We start from the raw sequence: 13,827 nt of genomic DNA on the forward strand, positions 1-13,827 counted from the left end.
ATATAGACGCAGCTCCTGCATGAGTTTTGTTATTTGTTTCAAAGTGGGTTTATCTTATGGAAATAATTTCAACCAAATGCTCAAACCATACTGTGAAAAGCCATTACTAGCAGACCTGGGGCATATACAGTTTCCCAAATTAGACCCCTGAAGCTCAGCTCCCTCTGATAACTCACACTCTATGCTGGGAATAGACAATCCCTTCAGTAAAGCTGCTGTCTGTCAAACCTTCTCTGCCATTGAGGGTAGTTTCCAAGGTGGAGGAATGAACTTCAGGCTGCATGCGAATTACGAATAAATAAAGCGCTGAACTGTCAACAAAGCATTTAATTAGCAAGTGCTAACTGTAAAATCTGAAAGCAAGATTTGCTATGGATATAATGTGAAAGTATTAATATATCCACGGATAATAGAGATGGTCGTAAGGTAAATTTACTTAAGTATGATACCCTTTCAATTTTGTTTTTCTTTTCTAAACAAAGAGGAGTAAGGGTATAACATTTTTGAAGCTTTTTTTTTTTTTTTTTTGAGACAGGGTCTCACTATGTAATTCAGGCTACCCTTGAACTCACTACATAGCCCAGGCTGGCCTTGAACACTTGGCTATCCTTTTATTTATTTTGGTCTTTTTGAGACAGGGTTGTGCTACGCAGGCTGCTGTTGAACTCACTGTAGCCCACGATGGCCTCGAATTCTGAGCAATCCTCCTGCCTCAGCCTCCCAAGTGCTGGAATTACAGGCGTGTGCCACTACACCAAACCATGGCTATCCTCTTGCCTCAGTTTCCCAAGTGCTGAGATTATAGGCATTCCCACCACGCCCAGCTTTTGAAGCTATTAAAATTTACCCTTCTAACACTTTTGCTAGTCTTGAATGCTTAAGGTCTTCTTAAAATGTTTTAATGTATATTCACAAAATTTTCTCTAATTTTTCTAATACTTCTTATGAAAAAATGTAGGGCACAGAATATAACGAGAATATTGCAGATTTTTTTGGATTTTAATCAGAAAAAGAAACCCAGCGCTGGGGAGTTAGTTCAGTGATAAGAGTGCATGCTTCGCATGCTTGAGGGCCTGGGCCTGATACTCAGCACTACAGAAAAACAAGAATGGAAAAAAAGAAACTTCATTCAGAATGAAAACTTGAAACTATAATTTCAAAACACAGTTGTATTCAGATATGCCAGTGGTGGTAATAGACAATACAATAACATATAAAATAAAACATATATAAAGTACAAGCAAAAAGGCTCTGTCTACTGGAAAAAAATTCTTTTTATTATAAAGGGACCATGGGAAATTGTAAAAAGTCAATATAATTCAAATTTATTTAAAAATTTAAATATAGCCTATCTTTTTCAATTTAAAAATTTATTAATCACAACACCAAAAAAATTACTAATAATGATTAAGTAAAACATCAGATCTGTTGCTGCCTGTTTTAAAAGAACAATGACCCATGGAGGGCTGTCAAATGTTGCTACAATAAAATGTAAATTCAGGCTTTTCCATATCACAATTTTTGCTTTCCAGTCACAAAGGAAAGAAACTAGACTCTGAGTCACTGTATAGGCTACCACATCACATCTGTTTCTTCTACTTAATCTACAATGGGCTTTAAAAAAAATTAAATCAGTGTTTACCCAAATATTTATGCCAAAAGTTAAGGTTTTAAATATAAAATATTCAATGAGCCAGATTACAGGAATGCTTTACGTATAATTCTTTTTATTTTCATGCAAAATAAAGGCACACCTTTTAATTTTGACTTACAGGATTTAAATTCAACCCCTTATAACAATGACTTAATATCTAATATTACATTCATGTTCAGAATGCACAGAGTGCAGCAACAAATGCAGCAAACTTCAGAGTGCTACCAAGCTGCTTCTACATCAAAAGACAGACAAGTGTCTGAGAGAATAATTTAATTGAACATACTTTTACAGACATACAGCTAACCTAAAGAAAGACAGACAGATTTAGAAAAGCAGCTACATCTGCAGAGGAAGGAAACAGCATGTTACAGACAGTCGATTATACATAGAACATTTGACAAACACCACAGAAAACAAACTTTGGCATCATTTACCACAGTACAAAACCTTGCACAAATCTTTTGGGAAGTGAAGTGCATAAGTAATGTTCTGGGCCTAAGCAGACTGTTTATTCTAAAATTAAGTATTTGAAAATATAAGTATATTCTAATACAATTACATAAATATAAAAAATAAAAAGAAAGCTGGAATTACATTTCCATTTTAGTATTATGGCTATCCCTGATTCACATTCTATACTGGGGCTTTTAAAAGAAAACGGTGCATTAGACAAATAAGTAAGTAAATAAATAAATAAATAAGACATTATGATATGAGCTGCTCCCATATCATTTCACGGAAAGCTGAGAAACTCGGCATTATTTTCAATTGGAAAGATTACTCACTTTATCAAAATTCTGCCCTGGTCAGGTATTAATCAGACATCGTCTATTATATAGTACCCTGCTGGTGTCAGCTGCTGAGACAGGAACTAAAAAGCAGAAGGAATTCCCTGCATGCATTATGTGTATTATTAGCAAAAGAGTGAGGTGTGCCCCAGTCCATCTGAGGCACAGCAAGTTGCATAACATCATTACCACTTTGTAGGGTCTGCCGTCCTCCAGCCAACACTCCACTAGGCAACATCCCTGTGGGAGTCAGGCCCTTGAGTGTCAGCACACTTTCACTCTCCTCCCTGTAGCAGAAAGATATAATAAGTGTCAGAGACTTTAGTTTAAAACAGATGGGGTAGAGATGTAGGCATATACAATTTACAACATTTAATATCATTTACCATATTATAAATATTTCAGATAATACATCTTAAGACAGACGACATTACTTTTCCTGAATAAGTCTTATTTACTAACATTTACTTTTTATTTAGGGATTTTTGTTTTGTTTTTGGGACAGGGTCTCTTTATATAGTGCAGACTGGCCTTGAATTCACTATTGTATCCCAGGCTGGCCTCGTACATATCTTTCTGCCTCAGTCTTCCAAGTGCTGGGATTAAAGTGTAGGCCACCAGAAGCATTAAGTATCTGGCAAGATTCAAAATCAAAAGGCATCACATGACTGAAAAATTATGGTATTTCATATGTTCTAAAAATTCAAATGTTAAATTAGTTTTTCTACCAAATTTTGAAGGACTGATCTATTCATTTATACCCTTAAACCTGGTATCCCTGAAATAACCCCAGAAAGGCAGGAAGGCAATTTGTGCTTTCAGCAATAAGAATGCCCTACGTGTATGAGCAATTCATCAAGAACATCCAGCAAAAAGAATTTCCTATATGCAAATTCATGAAGGCAATTTAGAAAAGCATCCCCTCCTTTTCGTGATCTTATTTTCAAGGTGTAAATATAGTACTTTCATCACAGAAGGAGACGAGATACTAAGGGCAAGCAATAGTAATAACAAAGGTCATATAGCCTGTTTTAAGGACCTAGCTCAGTGGCAGAAAGCATGCTTTTATCATGTGTAAGGCTTTGAGTTCCATCTCTAGTACTACAAAAAAATAAAATAAGAATAAAAGCAAACAAACCCTAGATTCAAATGGACTTATGTACCTTTCTTCAGTATATAAGTGTACAACTTTTTTACAGGAAGAAAACAACTATGTTGCTTTTAGATGTCAAGCAGGACAATGTTTATAAACAAAATACAAATAAGTAATCTTTGTAAAAAAAATAATCAGAGTGAAGCGTGGTGGCACATGCCTGTAATCCTAGCACTCGGGAGGCTCAGGCAGGAGGCTCACTGGGAGTTTGAGACCAGCCTAGGTTACAAAGCAAGCTCAAGACCAGCCTGAAATGCACATTGAGACCCTGTCTCAAAAAGACCAAAAAAAAAAAAAAAAAAAAAAAAAAACCAGGGAAATATATCATTACCTGAGAACAGAGAAGACTCTTGCCATCTTCCCAATTGCTCGAATTTTGTTTCTTATGATTTCTTTCCGGGCTGCAGCTGAACCTACTTTCAATAGAATAGAAAGAAAGACTCAAGTTTAGGCATCCATGCTTGCATTACTGTATCAGCCTGTCCACACTTATCTGAACCAAGACCAAGTTCCTTGTCACCAGCTAACATGGGGGAGACTAGATAAACTCATGCCAAAAAGTCCCTTATTTTCTCAATGTTTAGCTCAGCGCTGGTCAAATGTTGGGATCTGACACATATATAGACGAAAAGTAATCCATCAACTTTAATCATCTCACACTGCTGACTGATTGGTAAAACAGCAATGAGAAAAAAAACACTTGAGTCTGACTTGTATTACAAACCAAAGGACAAAAACACTAGTAACAATCCTATAGAGTCTTTAAATTTCATGAGAACCTATGCATGCAGACAAGAATTGTAATCCTCTGTTTAACTAAAGCCTTTAACATGCAGGCTAAAAATATCCCATTATATTATGAAAGAATAATTTTCCTTGCTCTAAGTTGTTCTAAAAATAAAAGGTACTATGCCATGCACATAATCCTAAATTAAGGGTCATATCCTCATTTCAACAACAAGGTACATCTCAACTTAATGGACTAGTTTTCCTCTAAGGTCACACACACACACACACACACACACACACACACACACACACACTCACAACTGTATGTGAGTATGACAAAAACAATCAGAAAATACTCCCTTAAAAACCTGGCTAAAAATCACTTTTACTCCATCTCTCAAGGGAACTGTGTTATCACTAATATACAATATAGCAAGATCCTTGGCTGAACAGAGTCAAAGGTTGTATCTTCCTTCCCTTGGCCTCCAGAAAGAACAATAATCTCAGTCCTATTATCTCATATATAGCAACTAGAATCACTCTGGACCCTAGAGTGTGGTTCCTTAGAGTTGTGCTTCAACATGATAAAAACACACATATGGAAGCACTATGGTTGAGGAGAAGGTTAAGGAAAGGCTAGTGATGCTAGAGCAAAAGGGGCCTAGGGTATACAGAAGTCTAAACAATCGTAAGTCTTCTAGAGTAGAACATTCCATTTAAAATCCAAACAGCCTCAAGTGCTCATTTCAGCAGCACATATAATAAAATACAAACAGCTTACAAATACATACAATTAAAAACTAAGATGATTTAAAAAAAAAAACTAAGATGATGACTAGATCTGACTACAATGAAACAAAAAAAGAAATCCAATTTAAAAGGTGAAAATATCAAGTATATTTTAGAGAAAAAGGCTCTACGATTCCATATTTATGATGTTCTTAAACATATTATGAGCACTGATGCTACAGCTTTTTACAAGTCCAAAACTGTGTGGATACCACAGCATTCCACAGGTATTTTTTAGATGTCAAAAAATTACGAGAAGTCTAAAAATCACAAACTATTAAAATTTGAAAAGATATTAGGGATATTGCAAAGTTTAATCTCATTTTATAGACAAAGAAACTTATTCAAACAAAGAAATTTATTCAACAAACTGTTCAAGAATACAAGGCATGTCTGATTTTCTTATAATGAATTAATGCAGACATTTTGATTTAAATTGACAGAAATTTAAATAGCTAAACTGCAGTAATGCAGTAGGGGGCTGAGAAGAATGGCTTTAATAAGGTAGATTCATACTTGCAGCCTCAATTTATTATCTGTAAAACCAAGTGATATGTAAACTATACTGATTTCAAATTAAAAAATCATGGAAGATAAAAACACTATAAAAATCGGAATTTAAAATCAGTCTACAAACACATCATGCATCATATTAAAGTAAATGTCCACAGTAAAATTATTTTGGGGAATAAGACAGACAATCAAACACCCCTAATCATGCAGGGAAAAGTACAAAACATTACAAATAAGCAAAAGAATGAAATTTTAAAACAAGAGGAATGAAAAGAGGGAAAATATTTCCATGCACAGAAAGACAGATATCTTGGAATATGACTTCAAAAAAAATCAAATGCTAATCAAGTAAAACTTGAGACTAAATTTGGACAAGGCCCAAAAGGACTCTACATGAACATTACTTGATGAATAATGCTAACTTACATGGACATGAGGATAACTTATGAAGTCATATTTCAAAACAATGTTACTCTGTCTGGTCTGTACCTTTTTTATTGCCATATATGAGCCGTTCTTCAGATGGAGAGTCCAGAAAAAAGGAAGTGAATGATGGAGAAAAGGTGGTTGAGACAAATAAAAAGATAGAGATTTAAGTTGGCAGTGGTACTGAAGAATGAATGCAGAAAGAAAGGGAGAAAAATGAAGGTCTCCATATTTGAAATTCTGTAGTACTACAGGTGAATAAGAGGGATGCCACTGAGTAGAGCTCTAAAATAAAGATTTCTTAAAAGATATGTTCAGAAGAAATTATGGACAGAATGATTATAATATTTGATGAAAGTAGACATAATTTGGGACAGAGGAAAACACGTGAAAACATATAAGACTGATAAAAGACTGTGCTAACAACAACTGCACCTTTATAATCATACTCCTAAAGAAACGTGTCACCCGTGAAAGGTTTTTTTTTTTTTTTTTTTTTTTTTGGTACTAGGAACTGAACTCAGGACTTTGTGCTTGCCAGGTAGTCGCTTGTGCTGCTGAGCTATAATCCCAAGCCCTTGTGAAAGTATGTTAAGTGAAAAGTAATAACACAAATAAGGAACAAACTTAATGTGGTTCTTCAAGGACACTAACATCTGTAAAATATGTAGTATTCATAGAGAAATGTAGGTAACTTCATAAACTACCTCAGTGAAAAACTTCACCCACCCTTACTAGAGAAAAAGCTAAACCTCCTACAGTTTGCAATAAGAACACATAATTTGTTGAATCTCAATTGTAGAACTTCTGCATATACTCAGCAGCAACACTGTGCTTTTTATATCCCAAGCCAATCTGGGAGCTCAAGGGACATCTTTTTGCAAAAAAAGCAACAGACTGTTTCAAAGCAAATGATAGCTCTAACAGTAGGTAGCAGAGGTAGCTTCACTTGAGCAATTCCAACCTTCTACACTAATGCTAAGATACATCATTCCATTATAAGAAACTCAAAGTTTAGTTTAGAAATACTGTAACACATAGGATTATGTCTCTCCTTTACTAAACTGAAAACAAAAGATACATCTGGAAGGAACAGTATGCATTTTAAATACCATAGAAATTAGTCTTCAAAATTTTTTCTATGATTAAGTAACACCTTGAACACTATGTGCATTTTTACATGCAATGTTTGAGCAAATCTGTCTTAAAATGACCCCATACACATAAATAACACAGAGTACTAAAAATTCATCACTTACAAAAAAGGAGTCTTATTCGTTTAGATTTGGATATACAGTGTACTCAGAATATAATATATAAAAACTGCCATTGGAAAATCTCTAATCCTACTCTCTACTCTTCCCCACAAAAAAGCTAATCCTTATTCTGCCTCTGTAGCAAACATCATTCCGCTTTTCCAAAGTCAAATTTCTTCTCAGTCCCAGTTCATATGATGGTTCCACTTTTACACAGGAAAAGAGGAAGGAGAGAACAAAAGCTATTCCATCATGGGGAAGAGTAAGGAGAAAAAGAGGATCAGCGTAAAGAGGACAAAATGAAGGAGTATAGATGAGGGGAAATAAACCTAGTTCCAGAAGATCTTTTTTTCTGGCCCATTCTAAACTTTAGCATCTATGCTAATGTCCTCCCCATCTTCCACTGCTACAATATTCTTTCCTAAATCATCATCATTCAAACTTTCTTAGAATTCCCACTCTTAATACCAGGTAGTATAAGAATAAAAAAATGAAGAATAATTGCACCTGTCATGCTGGCAATGGAGATCTATTTCTACTGTTAAAGTTGGAATTCAGTATGTTTTCCCATAGAAACATTGTCACAAATGGTGATGAAAAACTTTAAAATTCTTTAAGGCTAGGAAATAATTTTTATCTTTTCTGTTTCCTCAATATACAGATAGAAAGATCCTAAGAAGTAATGGGACATTTCCAAGATTGCACAGCTGGTAAACGGTAATGAAAAAACACCTAAACCATTATCTTTTTCACTAAATCATACTACTTTTTTGATGGCCAAATTTAATTCATCTTTGGAGTACAAAATAATATAACAAGTGAATAAATCAGCATAATTGAACATACTGATAGGACAAACATTAAGATACCTAAAACCTTCTCATTAGAGTGACTATAATGGTTTAATACTTCCATGCTTTAGGCAGGTAGTAAATGTTATCTGTTCCTTTCCCTGTTTGAAAAAAACGAACATAATAAAATGTTGTATTTATCCCTGTTATATTTATATGTGCTTCAGTCTCAAAAAAATGACTCAATATCTATCTTCATATAAATCATAGGTAAATATATACACATTTACCTATATATATACATATTGATGTATAAATCACCTTTAGCCAAGTAGTACAGTTAGACTTAATAAGGATAGTTATTTATTGGAAAAAGACTAAAGCATCACCTGCTACCACTCCTATTTAACATACTACTGGCAATACTATAATTTTCAAAGTTAAAAAGGTAAATATGTAGAAAATAAACAATACTGCTCTTATACAAATGATTTATTTCCAACAGGTATGGAAAAAAATGTAAAATTACCAAATGCAGTCATGCTACTCATCTAAATTGTTGGATGTAAGGCAAGCCCACAAATATATGTATTTCTTTACACAGCTAGAAAATACGTTGAAAGACCAGTTATAGGGGCTGGGGATTTAGCTCAGCGGGGCATAAGTGCCTGCCTTGAAAGCAGGCAGTCGTGAGTTCGATCCCCGGTACCAATAAAAAGGAAAACACACACACACACACACACACACACACACACACACACACAAAATACCAGTTATAATAGTATTAAAAAGAGAAAAACTAATCTATTAATTTAACTTGAAAATAACAACAGATTTTTTTCCAAAGAAAATCTATAATTTTCAATGCAGTAATTATGTATTCAATGGAGTAATAAGTGGACTAATTATATATAGCAAGAGAGTTTTAGTTTATAAACTAAGCATTAAGAATTCCTTGAATTCTGATATAGAGTCAACAATACTAACTGAAACACCCACAACATTATTTCATAGAATTTGGCAAATTACTGGAAAATTTCACCTGAAGAACTTACTTTGCTGTATGTCCAGAACTATTTCAAGCATAATCTTAACTATTCATTTTTTCAATACAACATTATGAAGTACGTAATATTATTCTCATTTGAAGAGGAATACTGAGACCCAGAAAGGTTAAATAACTTGCCCAAATCCACAAAGTCACTGTAAGAACTAGATAGATTTTAGCTCAGGTCTATTTTTACAACAGATTCTGATACAGCAGAACAGGGTAAAGAAATATCTATTTTAAATTTTTAGAAAAAAATGTCCTACATTTTATTTTATTTTATTTTATTTTTTATCATTACCAGGGATCGAACTCACAGCTGCCTGATTACAAGGCAGGCGCTTATGCCGCTGAGCTAAATCCCCAGCCCCTTAAAATATACTACATTTTAAAACTTTGAATTTCTATACAAATATCAAGAGAAGAGAGAATAAAAAGAAAAACAGGCCAACTGTGGTGGCACAATCCCAGGGACTTGGGAAGCTGAGGCAGGATGACAAGTTTGAGGACAGCCTCAGCACCCTAGTAACAATAACACAGTGCTCCTTGGATTTGATTCCGAGTAGCACAAAAATAAGATTAAAAAAAAGAAGAAGAAAAGAAAAAGAAAAATCCTATTTACTAAAGATTATTATCTAAACCAAAACTGATAAAAATGTACTTGTTTAATGTAGCTTTCGTTTTTTTTGGTACCGGGAATCGAACTTAGGATCTTGCGCTTGTCAGGCAGCCACAGTGCTGCTGAGTTATATATCCCCAGTAGTTGTTTTAATTATTAACAAAAGTATGAGTAAAATCCTATCTTTCTGCCTGCTACAAAGAAATAACAGTAACAATTACATACAGTTGCTCACTTTCAAAAAATGAAATTATCATTGTCGAGGAGTCAAAGGGTCCAGGCTAAATACACAGCCCCGATTCCCAGGTAAATTAATAAAAGTCAAACTTGTTGGTAGGCAGAGAAATTTTCACACAGTTTCCATTCAAACTTTACCCAATAAATGATCAATTATTTATTTATATTTTGTGGTACTGGGGCTCGAACTCACCACCTCGTGCTTGCCAGGCAGGCGCTTATGCTGCTCAGCTAAATCCCCAGCAATAAATAATCAATTAAAATGGATAGTTTACACAACTGGAAAAATAGTAATTTTTTTCTTAGCACCTTTAAAAATCAAAGAATATAAATTTAGTTAACTCTAATTTACTACTTTACTTACTGATTTACCAAGCAAAATTAGTAAAGTAAGTACAAATGGCAAAAATCCTAAGAGGTGAACCTGTAGAGAAATAGGTCTATGGATTCACTGCTGGAAGTAATTCATATTGGTCCCAATTCTTCTTCTGCAAAGCAGTTTGGAAGTTCACAAGCTAAACAGTAAAACTAAAACTGATCATATTCTTTTTTTTTGTACCAGGGATGGAACTTATGATCTTGCATTTGCCAGGTAGGCACTTATGCTACTGAGCTAAATCCTCAGCCCCTCCTGATCATATTCTATAATTCTCAAGTCTATAATTCTCAAGAAGTTCTTTTCTATGAGAAAAAAGCTACTATACAAATATTTATTGCACTGCGATTCATAATAAGGATAATTTAGATTAACAAAATTGCCAAGCAATATGAAGTTAACTTTTAAAATTATAGTATATTAATATAACTTTTAAGTATATTAATACTTAAAAATATATAGTTATTGCTGGGTGTGATGGCACACACCTATAGTCCCAGCTATTCAGGAGGCTGAGGCAGGAATAGTGCTTGAGCCCAGGAGTTTGAGGTCAGTCTGGACAACATAGCAAGACCCCATGTCCAAAAGAAAGAGAAAATGAGGGACGGAGGGAAGGAAGAAAGGCAGGAAGGAAGAAAAAGGCGGAGGAAAGGAAGGATGGAAACATATGGCCATTAATCTTTCCAATATGTAGACCATACTTAAATATAAAAACTTTTAAATACTGGCTACAACTACCAAAAGTTTACTAAAACAAAGATGTTTGTCTTGTACTCTGAGTAACTACTTTGAAGATAATGATACACAGTATATTAACTGTTGTTATTCTTATTACAGTATTCTGTTAAATTTGTCTTTATTTTTTCATAAAGATGTGAGGAGAACATACAAGGGAATAGAGTTTGCAGCTTGTTAAGTTTTTACCCTTTTACTTAAGAAAGGTTAAGTAAATATTTTAATTAAAAAGTTTAAAATCCAAATTTCGAAACACTAAAAAGATGTTTTTATGGTATTCATTTATAAGTATATATTAGATATACAGGCTTGTTGACTCATACAGACCTATAACCATGTATAACTTTGTTTCTATGGGAAAAAATACTGCCCAAATCTTCAGCAAACTAACAAGTAGTCTTTTAGAATCCAATCACACTAATTTTGAGATCAGCCCACTTTGGTGTCTACAAAGCAGTGAAAGCAATACTGGGAATTCACATGTCTTTGATGCACTAAGAATATTAAACTAGTTCTTCTTTTCAAAAAGCAGTGTCCATGAGCCAGGCATGGTGGCTCATGCCTGTAATCCCAGCACTTGGAAGGCTGAGGCAGGAGGATCACTGCGAGTTCAAGACCAGCATGGGTTACAAAGCAAGATCAAGGCCAGCCTGAACTACATAGAGAGACCCTCAAAAAGACCAAAAAAAAAAAAAAAAAAAAAAAAAAGCAGTGTCCATTTTCATGAAGAGCCACATCCTTTTAATACATTTCAATTTTCTTTTTCTTTTGTTCCTCCAAATTTCCCTTTACCAAAACTCATCTTCTGCCCCATGTCACCATGAAAGAGAACTAGAATTATTTTAAAATACTAGACATATTTGACAAAGTGATTTGTCACTGATTAAGAGAATAGCCATCCTGAAAGAAATGACTTTTTTTTTTGAGCCTGAGTAAGTAAGAGACACCATTTCAAATAAAAAGTAGTAAGATGAGTAATCATACCATCAAACTGGTCTTCACCTTCAGTCATTAGTTCATCATCAGAGCAAATACTCAGAACATTTACCAACATTTCTGTCACTATTCAAAAAAGAAAAAAAAAGTTAAATGTTAGCTACCCATGTATAATCATCTATACATACAGCAATGATTCATACAAATAGTTAAATAATTTTAATACAAGAAGGCATACACATTTTGACAGGAGGAATGATGGTATTAAAAAGCTTACTGTAAAAGCTTTTATAGTAACTAAATCTTAGAAGTAGCCTATATGTCCATCAACATATGAAAGGGTAAAGAAAATGTGGTGTTTACACAAAATGGGAGTATTACTCTGCCATAAAGGACAAATTTGAATTGTTTCTTGGAAAATGGATGCACCCTGAAGCTGTAATATTAATGAAATAAATAGGACATGCAAACTTAAATATTGCATGGTTTCTCTTATATGAGAAACTCAAAATATAAGTGAAGAGCAAATAAAAGAGATAATAGCAAGTAAGGAGACAGTTCTTTCTCAAATGGTAGGGGGATCAAGAGATGGAATAGAGAAAGGAGGAAGAGGAAGGGGGAGGGGAAGAAGATGAAAAAAGAAGTAAAACATGTTACATACATGTACCAATTTCCCACAAACTATAATATAATCATTAAATACTACAAACATCTGTTAAAAAATTAAAACCTAAAAAAGATTCAATGACAGTAGGTGGAGAGAAAAAAAATTTTTTATCAGTACCAGGGATCGAACTCATTACCACACACTTGCAAGGCAGGCACTTAAGCCACTGAGCTAAATCCCCAGCCCCGAGAAAAAAATTCTTTACAGAATATAATTTCAAGACTCTCAGGGAAAAAAATTCTGAAAAGATATAAACACAGAAAAACAATCTGAATATGTGTGTGTGTGTGTGTGTGTGTATATATATATATATATATATATATATATATATATATATGATCCTCATCCATGGATATGGCATTAAGAAGAAAACAATGTTGGCATGGTTCTTTTGTTTCAAAGAAGTCCCAAGATCCAATCTTTAAAAAACAAAGACCACAGCAACCATCCTAAATCTTATTCCTATACATTACCAATGATTTCTCAACAATCTGAGCTCATGGCTTTCTTTTTTTTTTTTTTTTTTTGTCTTTTTCATTTTTATTGGTACCGGGGATTGAACTCACCACCGCCTGCTTGCAAGGCAGGTGCTTATGCCGCTGAGCTAAATCCTCGGCCCCGCTCATGGCTTTCTTAAGACTTAATCTTCCATGGGGCTGGGGATTTAGCTCAGCGGCATAAGCATCTGCCTTGCAAGCAGGCGGTCGTGAGTTCAATCCCTGGTACCAGAAAAAAGGAAAAAAAAAAAAAAAAAAAAAAAGACTTATTCCTTAATTACTGTATTTTTCCTTACTCCTCTGGTTTTTCTACCCTTTCACCCTCAAAATTTAGATATCATCAAGATTCTCTTGCAGCTTTATTCTTTTTGTATGTCCAATTTCTTTGCAACTCTGTCCATTTTTACAGCTATAGTTTCAAGTACTTCTATTTGAAAGTCTTCATCCCAAAGTCTTCATCTCCTATCTTTCATGCTCTGGATTTCCTTACTGGCTTTACTGTCAACCACAGTCTCTACCTTCAAAAAGCTTACTAACTAATAAAATAGATAGATAGATACCAAAAAGGAAAAATGAAAACGCTTCTCTAAGTATTCAAAAGAACCCAAAG

General features: G+C 34.1%; 1 protein-coding gene across 7 annotated transcripts in view; it reads right to left on the reverse strand.

The window, feature by feature from the left end:
- Positions 1-13,827, reverse strand: part of Ppp3cb (protein phosphatase 3 catalytic subunit beta) — a 53,961-nt gene that overhangs the window by 5,952 nt on the left and 34,182 nt on the right. For 2 of the 7 annotated variants that reach the window (XM_063239331.1, XM_013156786.2), the window contains exons 10-13: positions 12,102-12,179; positions 6,119-6,145; positions 3,930-4,014; positions 2,635-2,732 (exon numbers count right to left, since the gene is read on the reverse strand). In XM_063239331.1, the coding sequence (XP_063095401.1) occupies positions 2,635-2,732; positions 3,930-4,014; positions 6,119-6,145; positions 12,102-12,179 (288 nt within the window). The remainder of the gene's footprint in view (positions 1-2,634; positions 2,733-3,929; positions 4,015-6,118; positions 6,146-12,101; positions 12,180-13,827) is intronic. The other 5 variants (XM_063239333.1, XM_063239330.1, XM_063239332.1 and 2 more) reach the window with 3 other exon arrangements.

This window comes from Cavia porcellus, unplaced genomic scaffold (genome assembly GCF_034190915.1).
Source record: "Cavia porcellus strain 051 isolate PalLab524CR breed Dunkin Hartley unplaced genomic scaffold, mCavPor4.1 scaffold_28, whole genome shotgun sequence".
In the NCBI taxonomy this organism is placed as follows: domain Eukaryota; kingdom Metazoa; phylum Chordata; class Mammalia; order Rodentia; family Caviidae; genus Cavia; species Cavia porcellus.